The sequence below is a fragment of the Leptonotus elevatus genome, chromosome 10, assembly GCF_054856555.1.
Source record: "Leptonotus elevatus isolate MCC_2025b chromosome 10, RoL_Lele_1.0, whole genome shotgun sequence".
In the NCBI taxonomy this organism is placed as follows: Eukaryota; Metazoa; Chordata; class Actinopteri; order Syngnathiformes; family Syngnathidae; genus Leptonotus; species Leptonotus elevatus.
The window spans coordinates 14,894,959-14,912,290 of record NC_141248.1 but is presented as its reverse complement, the minus strand read 5'-3'; the positions used below and the strand labels follow the sequence as shown (position 1 = coordinate 14,912,290).

General features: G+C 38.8%; 2 protein-coding genes across 4 annotated transcripts in view; one reads left to right on the top strand and one right to left on the bottom strand.

The window, feature by feature from the left end:
- The window catches only part of crocc (ciliary rootlet coiled-coil, rootletin), a 24,747-nt gene extending 14,037 nt beyond the window's left edge, over positions 1-10,710 (top strand). For both annotated transcript variants that reach the window (XM_086086831.1, XM_086086832.1), the window contains exons 28-37: positions 452-615; positions 1,221-1,341; positions 1,420-1,583; positions 3,039-3,254; positions 3,359-3,583; positions 3,656-3,805; positions 4,641-4,841; positions 5,876-6,007; positions 7,592-7,765; positions 9,404-10,710. In XM_086086831.1, coding sequence (XP_085942957.1) covers positions 452-615; positions 1,221-1,341; positions 1,420-1,583; positions 3,039-3,254; positions 3,359-3,583; positions 3,656-3,805; positions 4,641-4,841; positions 5,876-6,007; positions 7,592-7,765; positions 9,404-9,490 — 1,634 coding nt within the window. In that variant the 3' untranslated portion in view covers positions 9,491-10,710. The remainder of the gene's footprint in view (positions 1-451; positions 616-1,220; positions 1,342-1,419; positions 1,584-3,038; positions 3,255-3,358; positions 3,584-3,655; positions 3,806-4,640; positions 4,842-5,875; positions 6,008-7,591; positions 7,766-9,403) is intronic.
- mfap2 (microfibril associated protein 2) lies at positions 10,333-17,332 on the bottom strand. 2 transcript variants are annotated; one of them, XM_086086833.1, is made up of 9 exons: positions 17,252-17,332; positions 15,890-15,949; positions 14,858-14,905; positions 14,734-14,760; positions 14,425-14,514; positions 14,308-14,349; positions 14,145-14,232; positions 12,408-12,481; positions 10,333-12,328 (listed from the first exon to the last, which is right to left on the bottom strand). In XM_086086833.1, exons 1-9 carry the CDS (start codon positions 17,292-17,294, stop codon positions 12,222-12,224), a joined length of 579 nt encoding a protein of 192 aa, XP_085942959.1. In that variant the 5' UTR covers positions 17,295-17,332; the 3' UTR covers positions 10,333-12,221. The 2 variants fall into 2 exon arrangements, with proteins under 2 accessions (XP_085942959.1, XP_085942960.1); XM_086086834.1 differs by having other exon boundaries at positions 15,890-15,964; positions 17,254-17,317.

Genomic DNA, 17,332 nt, shown 5'->3' with positions numbered 1-17,332 from the left:
TTCAAAGACACAATTAACCATATAAAATCTGGATCTGATCCAGAAAGCGCCAATTTGCCAATCCTTGACTGGTCTGCTGAAGACACAATCCTTTAAACAGGCTTAGATGCTTATACCTGAACAAATATAATCAAATTAGGTTATACTTTGCCTGATTACATTTTGGTTCATTTAGATCCAGAATAAATGTGTCTAGATAATTAGCTTTTATTTTCCTAAATCTTACTAACTTAATTTTGTCCATTGAATTTGCCGGTTTTTAAATTACTTTTTGCCGGTTTGTTGTCTGTTAGTGCCACTGTTACATTAAGATGCGAGTTATTGTTGTTTGAGTTTATAGGTTTTAATTGTTTAATCTATTTTTTTGTTAATTTAAATAATGTTAGTCTTAAGTGAACATTTTCAGCATCAGATGACCCCGCATCATTTTCATCTATTTGAATTCTTACAGAATTTCACACAAGCACCCCTGACAATACTCTGGGCTCCAGAGCTGTTTCTCCTGAGAGGGGGGCCACACCTCTCCCAGTCCCCCAGCCAGAGCTGGACCCTGACACGCTACGAAGTGGACTGAAGGACTTCCTCCTGGAACTCCGTGAAGTACACAGAGAGCGGGTAAAGGAAATATTTATCTTGTTTCCCTTTCCCTGCTGTTAGTGGAAGACAGAAATGAAGCCCTGACATGAGAAGCGAAAGTGCACAAATAATGGGCTCTTTGCACAAATTGACTACTTTCTGAACTCAGTACCACTGCTTCGTTTCCTGTCTTTAATGATTGGACAAACTGATTAATCCAGGTGTGCCTGACCTCAGTAACCACGACGACAATGGCCAGACACACCTGGATTAATCAGTTTGTCCAATCATGAAAGACAGGAAATTAAGGAGTTGTATTGAGTTCAGGTAGTGGATTTGAACTGTTTATGGATGCCACAAGATTGGTTAGGTTGTCAACTCACTTTAACATAATTATTTGTCTTCAGTATGCCGCCAAATAAATATTTTAGTTGCTTTGGCTTGAGCACAAAAACAGAAAATAGTGACCTTAATAACTGGGGGTGAGGGAGGGAGGGAGGAAGGAAGGAAAAACAAAAGTAAAAATGTAAGAAAATGCTGCAAATATGTGAATTCACATATGGCGAAATGCGACTACTCCCACTGTGATAGCAACAAAATATGCCAGTGCTCACATTGTTGAAAAACATGTTTTATTTTGAAAGGATGACGCTGTGTGTCAGTTGGTGGCCATTCAGAGGGAAGTGGACGAGCTGAGAGGCGATCGGGACTTGGGTCAGAGTCGTCTCGCTCAGCTGCAAAAGAACTTACAAGACTACCAAGAAGGTGTGCGTCCGCTTATCATGTCTACTGCTTTTCCATCTCACAAGCACACAAATAAATGTTCCCTCGGCGTGTGCGCAGGCAAGCGAGGCCTGGACGAGCGTCTGACGCACGCTCAGCTTCAGCTCCATCAGCAGGAGGAGGCGGTGAGGAGAAGCGACAGAGAGAGGAGAACGCTCGCTGACAGGGTGAAGGAGCTGGAGCGTGTGCTTCAGGCCTGTGAGGCGGAGAAGAAACACACACAGGTACACTCCTGCACTATATTTGTGGCAACTGATGAACGTCACATGACACTCTGAGGAAGAAAATAGAATAACAACAGATGGGCTTTCACCTCTTGTGCCGTCTCATGCGATGCTCTCCTTATGTCTGTTTGTGATGCCAGAAAAATAGACAAAATATTATGCATGAATGTTTTTTTCTGAGGGATGCTAACGTCACCTATTGGAACCAGCAAGGTCGACTTATTTTGGAAAACATTTTTACCCATAGGAAATAATGGAAATATAAATAATATTCTGGAGTCAATCTGTCCCCATCATATGTTTACTGTACAGGCATTATTTTAAGATTAGCAATCTTTATACTAGGGCTGGGCAATTAATCAAGAAACTATTTAGATTTTTGCTTTTGATGATAATCAAGCAAAAACTATTAAAGTGCCGAATGGCGCGGTGTGTGTATGCAAGTTCCTGCATTGTAAAAGCACCCCGAATGTCCCTTTGTTGCGTGTAGCAAGCTAGCATGCGTGTAGCAGGCTAGCATGTATTGTATTCTGCCCTCCCTGAGCGTACTTTTAGTTTGTTTATTGACACTCCAGTGAGAGTTTACTGCAAACCTAAACGCAACAAAAACATTTCTCTACTTGTATTGTATATTTAAATAAAACATACTTTGTTTTGGAAAGCTCATTGCTAGCAGTCAATGGAAAACCCTATTAGGTAGCTAGCAAAAATTAGCATTAGATAAAAATGTAGATATAAAGAGGGTTTTACCTTCTAATCTATGAATATTCACAAAAAACTTTGTACATACAACAATACTATGAGGCATATATTTTTCCTAATCTGTAAAAATTTGTGATATTACTAAAGTTTAATTTGGGACTTTTTTTTATTTATTTATCATAATGTAAGTGTGTATCTTCATGAATGTACTGCACCACACTGCCCCTAAGAGGCCAAGGTTTACGCAGGAAAATGGTTTATTTATTTATTATTATTTTAATATGTTATTATTATTTTACTTGTCACTAATTTATTACCTGGTTGTATTTCTAATTTACTGTATACAGTATTTAAAGTTGAGTTTTGGTTTTGAAATCACTGGGCAATTGTGTTCATTAATCATGGATTATTTTTCCCATGACTGCCTGACCAGACTTTGCACTCATACAAGTGTAAAAAGAAATTAACCACTGAAAAACATTCCATGTGATGACTTGGTCTACTGTATTCCCTTAACTTCCAGTATACAACTAGGTCCATAAATATTAGGACACTGAAACAATTCTCATCTTTTTGGCTCTAAACAGCCAGCACAAAACAACTTGTAAATTTTAGTCGAGAACTTCAGAGGTTCCACAGTACTGGCATATATGTAGAAACATGTAAAGCTGACGTTTCCATGCCTCCAAAAGTTTTTGTTAACAACCTAACTGCATTTTTCTGTGTACGTCTGTTCACCCTCCGCCTCTACAGGAGCAACTGGATAAGCAGCGAGCTGCAGAGATGCGTCTGGAGGCCGAGCGGAAGCGCCTGCGAGAGGCGCTAGAGGCGTCCGAAGCGCGGGCCACCCGGGTCGAAGTGGGACGGCGGAGTCTGGAGGGGGAGCTGCAAAGACTCAGACTCAGCCTCGGAGACCGGGAGGCCGAGAGTCAGGCCTCCCATGATCGCCATGATGCTTTGCTCAAACAGGTCAAATTGTTGGTTCTATAAATATTATTATATTATTAGTTTTCATCAATTGACAAACGTGATAAAGCGCCGACTCAAGCTGTATCGTTATTTTGTGAGCACAGGTAGCAGACGGAGAAGGCCGAGTGTCCCTGCTTCAGACGGAAGTGGAGCGACTGAGTCAGTCTCTGCTCAAAGCCGAGGAAAACGAAGCCCTGCTGCGAGAGAGGAACGCCTCCCTCAACCACAGTCTGCAGGAGTTGGCGGCCGCTCACGGCAGCGCTCAGAGTCGCCTGACTGCCCTGCAGAAGGCTTTGAGTATGACCGAGCAGGAGAAGCAACACCTCCAGGTGGGCGCAGTGCACAACAAAAGGCTGTGGATGTGCTATCATGATCATTTAATGTCACTTTGTGTTCTTCAGGAGCGAATCGATGAATCCCGGTCGTCGTTAAGCGAAGCCAGGCGGAACATGGCTACCTTTAACGAGCGCATGCACAGCCTGCAGAGTGAGCTGCACCAGTGCGAGCTCCAACGAGAGGAACTGGAGGCTGAGTTCACCAAGAGCCAGGAGGTAGAGATCGTGTTCACTAACGACGTCAATAATAATTATATCTCTTAGGGGTGTCAAAATGAGTGCGTCAATTTAAAGTTCCTTTAACGCCACTTATTTTTTAAACGCGTGATTAATGACCACCCCTTACTCAGATCTATGATAATCTAAATGTTTTCCCTCATCCATAAATTGAGGCTGCACACACTTCACACCACTAGGAGAATTTTTGCTGTATTGAACTAATTTGCTCCCAAAAATGTATAAATACGGTCTATTTTAAATCTTACAATTGTCCCAAAAACATATTTATACGTTTATTTAAAATAAAAAATAAACACTTTTTTTAATGCCAGAGCATACAGAATACTTTGATCCAAACTCTGACATGAAGAGGTCACTTCAAGCAATGGTAATTATTACGAAAAACGGCCAGCAGGTGGCATAAGAGATCAACCAGGTCCATGTTGCAACAAACTCTTTTCCCCAGTGTTTTGAGCACACAATAATGAGGAAACTTAGCTATATTCTAATGCTAATTACTGCAAAATGGAAACAGATACAGATACTTTTTTTTCCTGATGAAAGAAGAGACTCTAATCTTTCCTTTGGTAGGTCCCATGTTTTTATAGCAATAGAACACAATATTCTGAGGGCCTTGCAAAATCTGTCAAAATCCAGTAAAACAGGGAGCGAAGGGGGTTGCTTCAGTGAAAATGGCTGGGAGTGAATTAACAGCATCTCAAGAGCTTCACTCTACTGTAAAGACCACTTGTGACCCCCATATTTCAACCACAGCATAGCAGCGTCTCAGATGTTGTCTACCAGTCTTGTGTTGTCTTTCATTGTGCGGCAGGCTTTGCGCCAGCGTTCGGCCAGCCTTTCTGAGGCCCAGCGCGGCGCACAGGCGGCTCAATTGGAGAGGGCCACGGTGGAGGAGCGTTTGCGCGCTCTCCAAAGGGCTGTGGCCATGCTGGAAACGGAGAAGAAGGATGCGGAGAGGCAAGCTGTGAGGCTGGAGAAGGATAAAAATGCCCTGAGGAATACGCTTGATAAGGTATCGATCGTCTCCTGACAAGTCATTTAATCCAATACAATCCAATTTTATTATAGTGCTTTAAGAATAATACACCATAACATAAGTAAATAAAACAAAAACACAGCAAGAAACAATTCATGTGCTTTAAATTGATAAAATACAGTATCAGGAATTGAAAAAAAAAAAAAAATTATTTGGGATTCATAGGCCCTTTGTTCATAACATGTGTTTTATAATGCTAACACCAATTAAAAATAACTTGTAGGGCCTATTTGATTTTTTTTTTTTTATACATTAACACGTAACATCATAAGACAAACATAATGACCTTCCCCCCCAAAAATTGGCAGATTTTTATCAGCTTTAGTAAAGTTAAACAACTAAAGCGCTAAGTATTGTAAACAGTCAATTGTTCTGCATTAATTTCATTTTTTTCTTTTTTTAAGTTACCAAAAAAATATGTTACTTATTTAAAAAATATATATAGAGATTTTTTTAATTAATCAGCCGATTAATCATTATCGTAATGTTATTCTGCCAAATATCAGAATCGGAATTGGCCTAAAAAAAAATTATACAAATGTGCCTATTTTGGGGGAGTCTAAATGTTATGCACACAAATTCGTAAATGTTTTGAGAAAGAGAAAACGCCTTCATAAAAATGTAAAAATTAAACACCTTTTCTAAAAAACAAAAAAATGACTTTTTCCTGTCATAATAAAAACATTATTATTTTTTTAAATCTGATAGTACAAAACTCAAATCAAAGCTTTTAACTGACTGATATACACTTTTAAAATTCTACAACGCTGATCCCTATTTGTTTAAGTTTGAGAACCACTGACATAAAGCAACTTGACGTGCCAAAATAACAGCCGTGACGCAACGAAAGGATGCTTACAAAGCATCAGAGCAACAGTAACTTTTAACTCTTTCCGGCTACTTTGTGTACTATGCTCATAAGATGACATACTCTAGGGGTATATAAACTCAAGAGCACAACTGTATATTCAAATGTCCAAATATTAGAAATGAAATGAATCGCTCCTTAGGTCGAGCGTCAGAAGCTGAAGAGCGAAGAGGGCAGCATGCGTCTTTCGGCCGAGAGACACCGCTTAGATCGCTCCCTGAACACGGCGGAGCAGGAGCTGCAGGAAGCCCAGCAGCAGATTCTCATGCTGCAGGTAACAAACACATTGGTGACATTCGTCATACGTTTTGGAACACTTTCTCCTAAGCAAAAAAAAAATATATATATATATATATATAAATGGCAGACAATTAAATTTTTGTAGAGCAGAAGTGCTAAAAGTGTCTGACTGACAAATGTCGCTAACACATTTGTGGTAACAGTATGCGCCAAATGACATGAATTGTCATGAATTGTGGTACTGGTTCTTTTTTTGGACAGTTCTATAAATATAAATATGAAATAATCTGATGGAGCACTTCATTAGGTACTTTATACTTTATGCGTGTGATTAACTCATTCACTGCCATTGACGGCTATAGACGTCAAAAATTAATTTGAACTATTTCTATTAGTTTCACATTTTTTTCCACTTTTGTTAACAACAGTATGAAAACCTAGAAAAATAATGTATTGTACATTTAGAACAGATATAAAAATTGTGATTAATCTTGAGTTTAAATAATTAAGTAATTAAACAAAAAAGAAAATATTATTAAAAAATTAGAGGCGTCAGGCGATTATATTTTTTTAATTGTAATTAATCGGATGACTTCAATAGTTAACTCATGACTAATCACATTTTATGTCTGTTCTAAATGTACAATAATTTGTTTTCTAGATTTTCATACTCTTGTTAACAAAAGTGGTAGTTGAATTTTTGACGTCTATAGCCGTCAATGGCGGTGAACGAGTTAAAAAAATAAAATAAACATGACTGTTGGCAGTGTACCTTAATGTGGCTAATTTACTTTATTTTATATTTATTTTATTTAGAATTATTTTTTTTTATTATTCATACATTATATGTACCAGGGGTACACAAGGTATGGAATGGATCAAATGCAGGGCGAATTATGTTCATGTAATAATATATCAAGGTTATTATGCATTTAAATGATTTTCACATTCAGAAAGGACCTCTGAGGTCGACTATAACTATGAAGTGGCAGTTTGACACCCCTGATTTACATGAAGAATCTTTTAGTAAGAATAATATTTGTCACATTAATTTAAAAAAAAATCCCTAAAATATGGATGTATTGATCTATTTATTTTGTCTAGCTCGAAAAATAATAATTATTAAATTAATGTAAGTAAAAGATGTATTGTAAGTAAATGTTCAATTAAAAAGTTTTATTTTATTAAATAATTATTTAATTTTAAAATAAACTGTAAACATGAATGAATTCATTTTTAATAGATGCAATAAAGTATTTTACATGCATATTTTTTACTTTTTTTTATTTTTATTATTAGTTTTGACTTCATCTACAAATGACCGGGCCCATCTGTTCTTAAAAAATAAGGAAAAGAAAAAGAAAATTCATCTGCCTGATAGATGTTGTTTGTGGTTCACAATGGCTAGATTGTAACAGACTTTTTTTCTGCCTTTCATGCTTCACAATGAATCTCCCCAGAGCCATCATTAAGCATGAAGTCATCCGTCCCATTTTTGTTTTACAGCCTCTAACATGCTTAATGGTCAGCCCACGTTCCGCTATTGACGCCAGCTTTTGTCTGCTTTTTTTTTCTCTCGCTCTCTTTCTCAATGTGTGTGTGTGTGTGTCATGAGTAGACGCAGATGGCTGACATGGAGCAGTCCCACAGCGTGTGTGAGAGTTTGGTCAGGCAGCGTGATGAGACCCAGCAGGAGGCCGAGAGGCTGAGGGCCAGCTTCAGAGACCTGGAGAGGACTCTGGGCTCCAGGGAGCGCACGCACCGCCAACGGGTCAAAGGTCTGGAGGAGCAGGTAGAGACGAGTTTGGGTCTGTGTAACTGTAAAGTCGCTGACTGTGTAGTGGTTCACTTGCCTGTTTTTGGTGATGGTTAAAAAATATATATGAATACTTCCATAAGTCCAGTGTGGCCCATAGAATTGCACACCTTCAGTGTAGTTGTGCCACAACATGCCAAGCAGCACTGTGACCTACTGGAAGCAGTGCAGCATTATTGAGAGCAAGATTAGAAGAAGAGGCACAGAAGGTCCCCAATTTAGCTCAAGTAATAGTTCATGTTCCCACAGAGCAGTGAGAATATATGCCTGTGAGTATTATTTGCTTGAATTAAGTAGCAGTTGTTTGAAGGTCTATAATTACCTTAGCATCTATGCTAATTTCCATTAGCTCAGGGGTTAGTAACTTTTCTTGTCCAAAAAGCCATTTTAGGCCAGATAAATAACTAAAAATCTGTCCAGAGCGGCAACACATTTGAAGATTGTAATAAAGGAAACAGTGCGTTAGTGTTAGGCTAATGTACTGAGGGCCCAAGAGCTAATTAGAATTGCACCATAACAGAAAAATATGCAGTATCCAAATACGTAGCGATACATTTTCTTCTACTTGTTGTCATCCGTTTTTGGATTTATTTATTTTTTGGTTGTCATTTTTTATACTTCACTTTTATGCCTTTCTGTCAAATTGCTGACATTTTTGGCAATTTTATGAATATATTATGGTAATTTTCTGCTTCCCCTTCATTTTTTGCGACATCTTATGGCTATTTTTCTACCTTTGTTGCTATCAATTTCCTGCCATTTTTGGCAATTTTTGTGGGTATTTAATGATAATTTTCCTTTTCAGACATTTTATGGTCAGTTTTTGGACATTTTTAGGTATTTTAAAAATCTTTTTCGTCTCTCTTTTGTCTCTGTTTCTGACAACTTAAAAATTTGGACTCTTACATTTTTTTAAATATATAATTATTCATTTTTTTAATGTAATCATTAATTCATTTCAAGAATATTTTATCTAAGAAATAAAAAATATGTAAAAAATAAATAAATAAATTCTACTCATTTTTTTTGTTGTTGTAGAGATTCACAGGGAGCCACAGGAGAGCCACATGTTGCAGACCCCCTGCGTGGGCTCATCTATGGTGTTTCACATTAAATGTTAAACTAGCGGCTTTTCATTAGATGAGATAATACGATGTTGTTAAACATTTTAGTGTTTAAATATACGTCTTCCTTTTTTTCCCTTTTTTTTACGTGTCGATTTTGAACTTCAACAGCAAAGTGCACTTTTCCTCTCAGGTGGAAAACTGCAAGCAAAGGAGTGACAACAGGCACTAAGAAATACTTTACGAAGTGTGTTTTTAAGAAGTTTGCATACATAAAATGCATAGGGTCGCTATATCGCGGCTTTTCGCCCAACCCTGCGATTATTGACGCTTCACTGTATTTATTTAAATTTTTGTATTTATCATCTGCATCCCTGTTGGGCAACAGGCATTGACATTCTAATCATTTAATTAAGTAAATGTACATTATGATGTCATTTCGTTCATACCAGAGTAAAAACAAAACAAAATGGCATTTCTCCAGGATAATGTAAAATAAATAACTACATGGAGAATGTGAATCAATAGATTGAATCATGTCTTTGTGCAGGTGTCTACCTTGAAGGAGCAGCTGCAACAGGAGATGAAACGACGACAGCCTTCACTTCCGTCCTCATTTCTTTCCACGGCCAGTTGAGAGCAGAAGCGCAACGGCCGTGTCAACGTCAGGGAAAATGTCATCACCGGTGACCGAAGGGGAAAAAGTGTGCACTCGCCGGCCACAATATTAGGTACATCTGCACAATTGAATTATCTGTCTAAACAATTGTGTTTTTATAAAGATGATCATTTTAGCGTTTCATCATACTGAGAGATGTTGCTTATATTTTTGTTACCTTATTCCGAAACATTGGGGAACACAATATTAGACACAACTCTGTGTCGGTCTGCACAGCTACAAATACAATATATTGTTAAATGAATACTAATCATTACTTTTTTAAAGGCAGCATTTGTTTAGGCTGTGTATGTGTACCTAATGAAGTGGCCACTAACTGTATTATAGCCTGTATCATTTGAATGAATTATAAGCTATTCATGCTAAAAGGTTACATTTTCATAACTAAACACTATTTTAGTACTAACCAGAAAATGTCATGTGCTTTAATCTGACTGTAAAGTAATATTTTTTTTATTTGTAACTATTTCAATGATATTGGCTGACTGGAAATGCTGCAAGGATTTCCCAAACTTTTATAGCTTGAATCCGGATTCGGTTCCTCTCTCATACACAAATTCATCAAAAATACTGTACATCCTTTGTTGCCATAATGTCAACTCATACTGTACTTTAACTCCTGATAACAAAATTGACAATAAAAATGAACCCAAAATGTCTTTTGCTAACAAAAATGAGACATTTTGGGTCCCGGCGTTTAAGTTTGGGAAACACTGTGTTAGATGATTAACACTGTAAGATCGAATAAACACTTGTCAAACCTGTATAAATGAGTCAGTCAAATGCTGAAAAGCTGTTGTAAAAAAAACCAAACATCTTTATTATCTTTTAATCATGATACTTTTACAAAGCAGCAGTAGCGCTTTGAGAGAAGCCTTCGCAAAGCATTTTGTTGCACGCTTGCTGCTCAAAAAAGCTGAAGTCATCTTCTTGGCTGATGTCAGTGACTGCTTTGACTGAATGACTGTTTTTTTTTTAAGTACAGTATAAGAAAACAACATACAAAGCAGGCGATTAATACGGTACAGTATGCAAAACAAACTGAGAGGTCTCCGCAGCTCATCGCATCTCTAATACAGCACCAGTGTGATGAGTTTATAGCACCAGCGATTTGTACAATCATCAAGCTTCTTTGGAGTATACTGATCCATACACACAGGCTCATACATGTGGGGAAGGGTGAGGGGGGGGGGGGTGAGAAATAGAAGAGGTGACAGTATAGCAGTGATTCCCAACCACTGGCTCATCCGGTGAGCCACGGGAAATATTAAATTCATTGATCCGTAAAGTATTATTTATTTAAGGTGCAGTTAACTTATGCGTCCACCTGTTGCCATTGATACAAAAGCATAACAGCCTTGTGGCCCAGATTGCACACTAAGTAAATTTGTGACGACATCATCGTTTCAGTATACAGTGAACCTCCTACTATTCGCAGGCAATGATTAATTAAAAGTACAGTAGTACCTTGAGATGCAAGTACCTTGACTCACGAGCGTTTCAAAATTCAAGCCATCACTTTGGCAATTTTTTTGGTCTTGAGGCACAAGAAAAAGAAACTGAGATGCGGCTGCATTTCCGGCCCCCAGCCACTAGATGGCAGCAGTAAAATCCAGGATCAGTTAGTGGATCTAATGCCCCATTAATAAACACCACAGAACAAGGAAGTTAGATACAGTTAGTGTTTTGTGCTCACATTTTCCATGTTTGCAGTTGTGTTTTTATACATTACGATACTGTAAAGTGTAATTTTATGAAAAAACATGTTAACAAGCTAATTTAAGCGTTTATTGGGAGTTTGGAACACACTACAGTAAACCTCACTCCGCTGTGGGTTCCTGGTTCTCAGTACCCCTATTTTGTGGATTATTTTTTATCTCGGTATAGCTCAATTGTGTTCTATAGTTCATAGTGTAATTACAATTTCGGGCACTAGGAGGAGGCACAATAGTCTGTAAAATTTTAAAATTGAAAGAAGAATAGAAAGCAGGAAGTGTCAGCCTCATTTTTGCTGTGAAAAAATTATAAAGCGATTACTCTCAATCCTCTCCCATCCTGCGTTTTACGCCTACAGAAAGCAGCAGCTGTAAATTAATTTCACAATGTACATCCTTTGGCATAATTATTGAAGTAAATTGTGAGATGATGGGATTTGTTTAATTGTAAACACTGCTTGATACACTGTTCGTACAATATTTTTCTTTCATTAAAGTGTGTTTAAAGAAGTGTCATAAATGCTATGAAAACATGCCAATGGAGTATTAAAATATGATACTGAGATACAAGCGTGGTCACGAAGCAACTTAAAGTCGCATCTCAAGGCACCACTGTAATTAGTGTAGATGTCACAAGGTGGTGCCAAAGGGCTACTTGTGTGTAAATGATGCACCTTAACTCGCATCAACATAATTCTTTGTCACCAAGATGCCATTCTATTATTATGATTCTATTATTATCCATTCTATTCCATTCACTTGAACAGTGAATAGGTTTAAAAAAAATAATAATAATAATAATTTGAATATGAGGATGTCCACTGTATCAATTTTTGTTTAGTCGTGTGCCGTGAGGTTATAATGTAAAATATGTGCCTTGGCTTAATAAAGGTTGGAAAACACTGCATTATAGGACACGTCAGTGAGGAAACAGAAGAATTGTAGATGGGTGTAGTGCCTCAAGGGGGTCTCCATCAGCAGCCCCCACCGCAGCTCTTCCCGCAGCTTGCCCCCACAGACCCGCAGTGGCCGCTCACCGCCGCCACACCGCAGCGCGAGAACTGGTCCCGGCACAGGTCCGCTACAGACAGGCGAGTTCTCAGTCAGAACACAAAGGTCGAGTTAAAAAAAAAAAAAAAAAATTAATGTAGAGAACTGACCTCTGAGAAGTTCTTCATGTGCGCACACGGTCCTCACACACACCTCCCTGTTTATAACGTACACACGCCTCAAACTGCAAAACAACAGAAAAGCGATGAAGAACTTCCAACGCCATCAGCAAATTTACTCTTCCTTTTATTATGAATGTTCTTATAGTCTGAATCAAGAATTTCGGTAACTTTTTATTCTTAATTTTTGGGAAAAAATAAGTTTCAAATATTTTAAATTCCGCAACAGATCCTGCCTTCAGATACAAGTTAATTTTGTTCCATACCCATGCTTGTAACTCAAAGCAGCCATATCTGAAGTCATCTTTCCCCATTGAAATGTATAGCAATGCCATTAATCCGTTCCAACAACCCAACAAAAAGTTGTTTTTTTTAACAACCAAAATAGCACTCTGTAATACTGAACTTTATAAAAACATATACACAAATAAGTAGAATGCGAAAGATTAAACTGATTGTGCATCTTGATTAATGCATTGCAGTTCCTTCTGGTGTACGCAATTTGGCCACCGGGGGCACTATAATACAGTCATTAAGACACAAACGAAGACTTTTACAGCTATTTGTAGTGACTCAATAAACTGCAATAATGTGTCATTTTTTTCAACTATATATTCATGTGAGTATTGTTATATTGTTTATGTGTTGTAGCAGCATTTGTGTTCACGGTTCCTTAAAGTGTTACAGTATATCGCCGCCACTGACATGCCCCCCACTTAACAACACTGTATTCTGTTTAATATTGGGTTTGTGGAGTATGAGTTAAGCAGCAAAATCAAACAGTTTTTATCCATCTCAGGAGGCGGCCATTTTGCTACTTGATGTCGACTCAAAATGGCATCACGGTTGCCCGGGGCTCAGGTAATGACCAATCATGGCTCACCCGTTTTCTGAAGCTGAACCGTGATTGGGCTGCGTGTCATTTTTCTGTCTTTTTGAGACTTTTGAATACCTCATTAAAAGAAGATTGTGTCATTTTTAAAGATAATTCAATTGCTAAATTATTAATTTTTAACCTTAATTCCATTTTTACATATATCCACATCCTGTTTTTCACTTGTCTGGTCTGAACTCTGCACCTCTTTCCCACACACCATCTCTTGCTTTTTTTCATGCCCCATTAAACGCACCAACTAGCACGGCTGGAGTAAACAAACTTCTTTGAAAAGCTGGGAAATTGGGCTTTGTGGTTTTCAACAAAAAACACAGTGTTTCAAAGAAATACCAAAAGTCTTCATTACAACAGATTCTCCAAGTCTGCTCTCTTTAATGTGGTTTCGGTTGTGTCAATTTTATCTCTTCCTTTTTGTGATGGGGGTTGGGGCAGCAGTTTATGGTGCAAGGAAGCATACGTCTAACTTCAATTTGGGTCAAAATGGATGTGAAATTGTGCCTTGAGGTAAATGTGACCTGGTTTTTAGGTTTTCCACTTGTACTGTTACTACTTGTGCTAAAAACAAATACATAAATAAACAGAATAGAGGGCATTCTACTGACTGCAGAGAGTGCAGAGTCTGACTACTCTTTAATTAAATAAGGCTGAGCGTGTACATCTGTGAGTATTTATTAGTATTTATTTCCACCCAAATTGAAATCCTTGAGGCCATATTGGCTGACTGAGTTCAGATGGGCTTTCTGGCTAATAAATAGAAAATAGATAATGACACGGTTTGGGGCTGCTCGGCCAAATAGCTCATCGTCTTATAAGCGTTTCCACGTGCGACCTACCTGTAAAAGCAGAGACTGTTCAGGCACTGCTTGCATGGTTTGTGCACGGAATAGAGTCTGGTGCAGGGATATTGCTCCTCTCTGCAGTCTGGAAGTTCCAACATGTGCAGTGTTTACAAAGAAAAATCTCCCCAGCAGAAGTCAACAGCTTTGACTGTCTTACCGAGAGGGCCGGGCTCTGTGGGCTCCGTCTCCAAATCAGTTTCTGATATCCATATGAAAAGAAAAGAAAACTCAGACTCATTCTCCAGATGAAAATTTAAAGCTTTAACACGCATACCTGGTTTTTCCGGACGGATCACAGGATCGACTCGAACCTGCTGCTGGAAATTTCCAGGAGCAGAATCATGATTCTCAGAATCTGGGCTCTCTGAACAGAGGGAAACAAATTGCTTTTTTTTTGTCACATGAAGTAGCTTCTGAACTGCACTCGAACAATCTGGTGACAATGTCAAAGTCATATTAAAGGGGTCAACGACCTTTTTGAAACTAGGGGCTACTACAATTGGGGTTAAGGGATGATCTCCAAGTGCCCACTTCACGATGCACATATAAACATAATAAATGGATGAATGAAAATATGCTTTACCTGGAAAATAATCAGGTCCATAGTCCTCTAGAAAAGAAAACAATACATAGATCAAAGCCATCTATGTACATTGTTGCTATTCCATGCCAACGTAGGAACAATATTGATTATTTGATGAACTCACCAAGAAAAGGAAATGGTTCCTGGTAGTGACCCTGGGCAAGCAGCACAACTGTTGAGGATTCACAGAGAGAAAGAAGTGACAACATGACATGATAAGTATTCGAAATATTTTTGTCAATTGTTATGATTGTTCTAATTAGGGTCAATTCCAAATTGCAATAACCCATTCTAAGTGTTAAAAAAATATAATACATCCCCATCAAACTTATATTTTCTGCTTATTTGGTGTAAACCAGAGGTCATATAATGTTAATATTTCTGAATCAGTTGCTCACTGTAGCGGTTGATGTACTGCATACATACAATATAAAATATCATTTATTGCAATAGTTCAATTCCAAAAGTGATATTAGATGAAAACTATTTACTTAGAAGGTAAATTCCTACATACATTTTATTTTACAAATCATCTTGTTTCTAAAAAAAAAAAAAGTATTTGATTTTTTTTATAATGGCGAATTTGGGGTTATTGTTAGCAGTGGCCTATAATAATAATAATAATAATAAAATTATGAAAATTTAAATCAACCGATCTCTCTAACCACCAACATGATTCTGATGCGCACCAGGAAGAAACCCCCCCAACAACGATGTGAGTAAAGCCAAAATCTATCCATTTTTATCCATCTCAGTAGAGCAGCCATTTTGCCACTTGCTGTCGCCTGAAAATGGCATCGCAATTGCTCAGGTAACAGCCAATCATGGTTCGCCTGTTTTTTTAAGCTGAGCTGTGATTGGTTGTGATTGGAGCCCTGAGCAACTGTGATGTCATTATCAGTGACAGCAATTGGCAAAATGGCTGACTCCTGAAATGGCTAAAAACAAGGATTTTTTTTTTGCTAACTTAGCATGTTTAGACTAGTGGGGCTGTGTAGAACATATTGTAAAGGAGTGCCAATTAAAAATGATATTTTACAGTGCTTGCTTTATATCTCGTTTAATGTCACTTCCTTGGGGGTCACTTTAGTAGGCGTTTAATTTCAAAATTGTCACTTCCTTGGGGGTCACTTTAGTAGGGACAGGGTGCTGTTACCTGGCATGCAGATCAACAGGAAGGCTCTCATGGTCGCTCTGAGAGGTAGTCCAACTCTTACTGCGGAGAAAATCAGCAGATAAAAATGGATAGACGTGAGCAGCGTTAAGTTTTTTTTGTCTGCATGTCCTTTGTATCCTCTCAACCCCCTACACAGCCCCCATTTACCCCCCTCTACTGGCCCCAGCAAAAAATAATAATTAAGGGGGGGTTATGACAGCAAGAATGTGGAAAGTCTCTCCTTCCTAAGAACAATCGCTGTTTTCCCACTTTTCCTCTCTGCAGCAGACAGTCTGGAGCTGCATTCCAGGAAAAGAAACGGCGGACCCCGGCACCCACTCTCTCATCCCCCTGCCCCCCCCCCCCCCTCCCTGGCCGTCTGCGTCCACATCCCTCATTTCCCTTCTGTCGCCCCCTCCCCTCATTTTCTTCCTGTAAGCAAATGGTCTCCTGGTTGAGTACCTAAAAACGGCGACTTCATCGACATGGTGTACACGAGAATGACATCATTGAAATCGATCTAAAGTTGTCTCCTCCTCCTAACACTAATGATGTTGTTTTTCTACTTCGAGGGGAAAAGTTAACGCTCCTCCTACAGCTTCCCGACTATACTGTACGTCATCCGCACAACATTTGGGCATTTTTCACCTTTTTTGGATTGTTGCAAGTTTTGGTAGATTAACTGTAAATGACTCCAAGGGGACTTTAAAAAAAAATGCACCAGGCATATATGCCGTTTTTTCCCGCCCTACCGCTGTATTATAATTGTGGACCGAAGTAAAATCTCATGTTTTGGTCGCACCAGCAAAGGAATACATACGGGCAAATTCCAATGGTGCATCACCGTGTCATCAAAGGCCATATGTTTTCACAGCACACATCTGGGAGCTATTAACCCCCCCTTCCCCACTAGAGACCCCCACGACTACCCCCCCCCCCCCCCCCCCCCCCACACACACACACTTATGAACTAGATTCTCAGGACAGAAACCACAAACGCTCCTCACTTAAAATTAAGCTTTTCTTTCAATTTTCCAGCTAAATGAATGGAAACCTGCACCCGCCACCCCCTCCCTTTGCCCTCATTGACCCCCTTGTCAGGCAGTTTTCCCCCTGGCAATCTCCCTGCCATTGCTGCAGGGGCTTAACTATAGTCCCTCCTCCCTGCATCCCCCCAATGAAAACACAGGGCCACATGTCCCCGACACCTCCAGGCAAAGCACCCCAAGAATGAAGAGTGTAAAAGTTTGAAGTGCACTAAATTGATCCATTTTCCAGCTTCAGTTCATGACAAACTACAAATGCATGCAGATGAGAAGACACTGAAAAGCAGGCACAAAAAAAAGAAGTGCAAACCCTTACCAAGACTTTGGATCAATGTGCTGCGACTGTCCTCCACCTTCATGCGCCCCGTGAGTGCTGGAGGACTTTGCAGCGCCACAT

Coding starts and splice junctions, on each gene's coding strand:
- mfap2 (XM_086086833.1), bottom strand. CDS start 17,294: ATGAAGGTGGAGGACAGTCGCAGCACATTGATCCAAAGTCTTG. Junction 14,761..14,857: donor GGAACCATTTCCTTTTCTTG/GTGAGTTCATCA, acceptor TTTCTTTTCTAG/AGGACTATGGACCTGATTAT. Junction 12,329..12,407: donor ACATGAAGAACTTCTCAGAG/GTCAGTTCTCTA, acceptor GCCTGTCTGTAG/CGGACCTGTGCCGGGACCAG.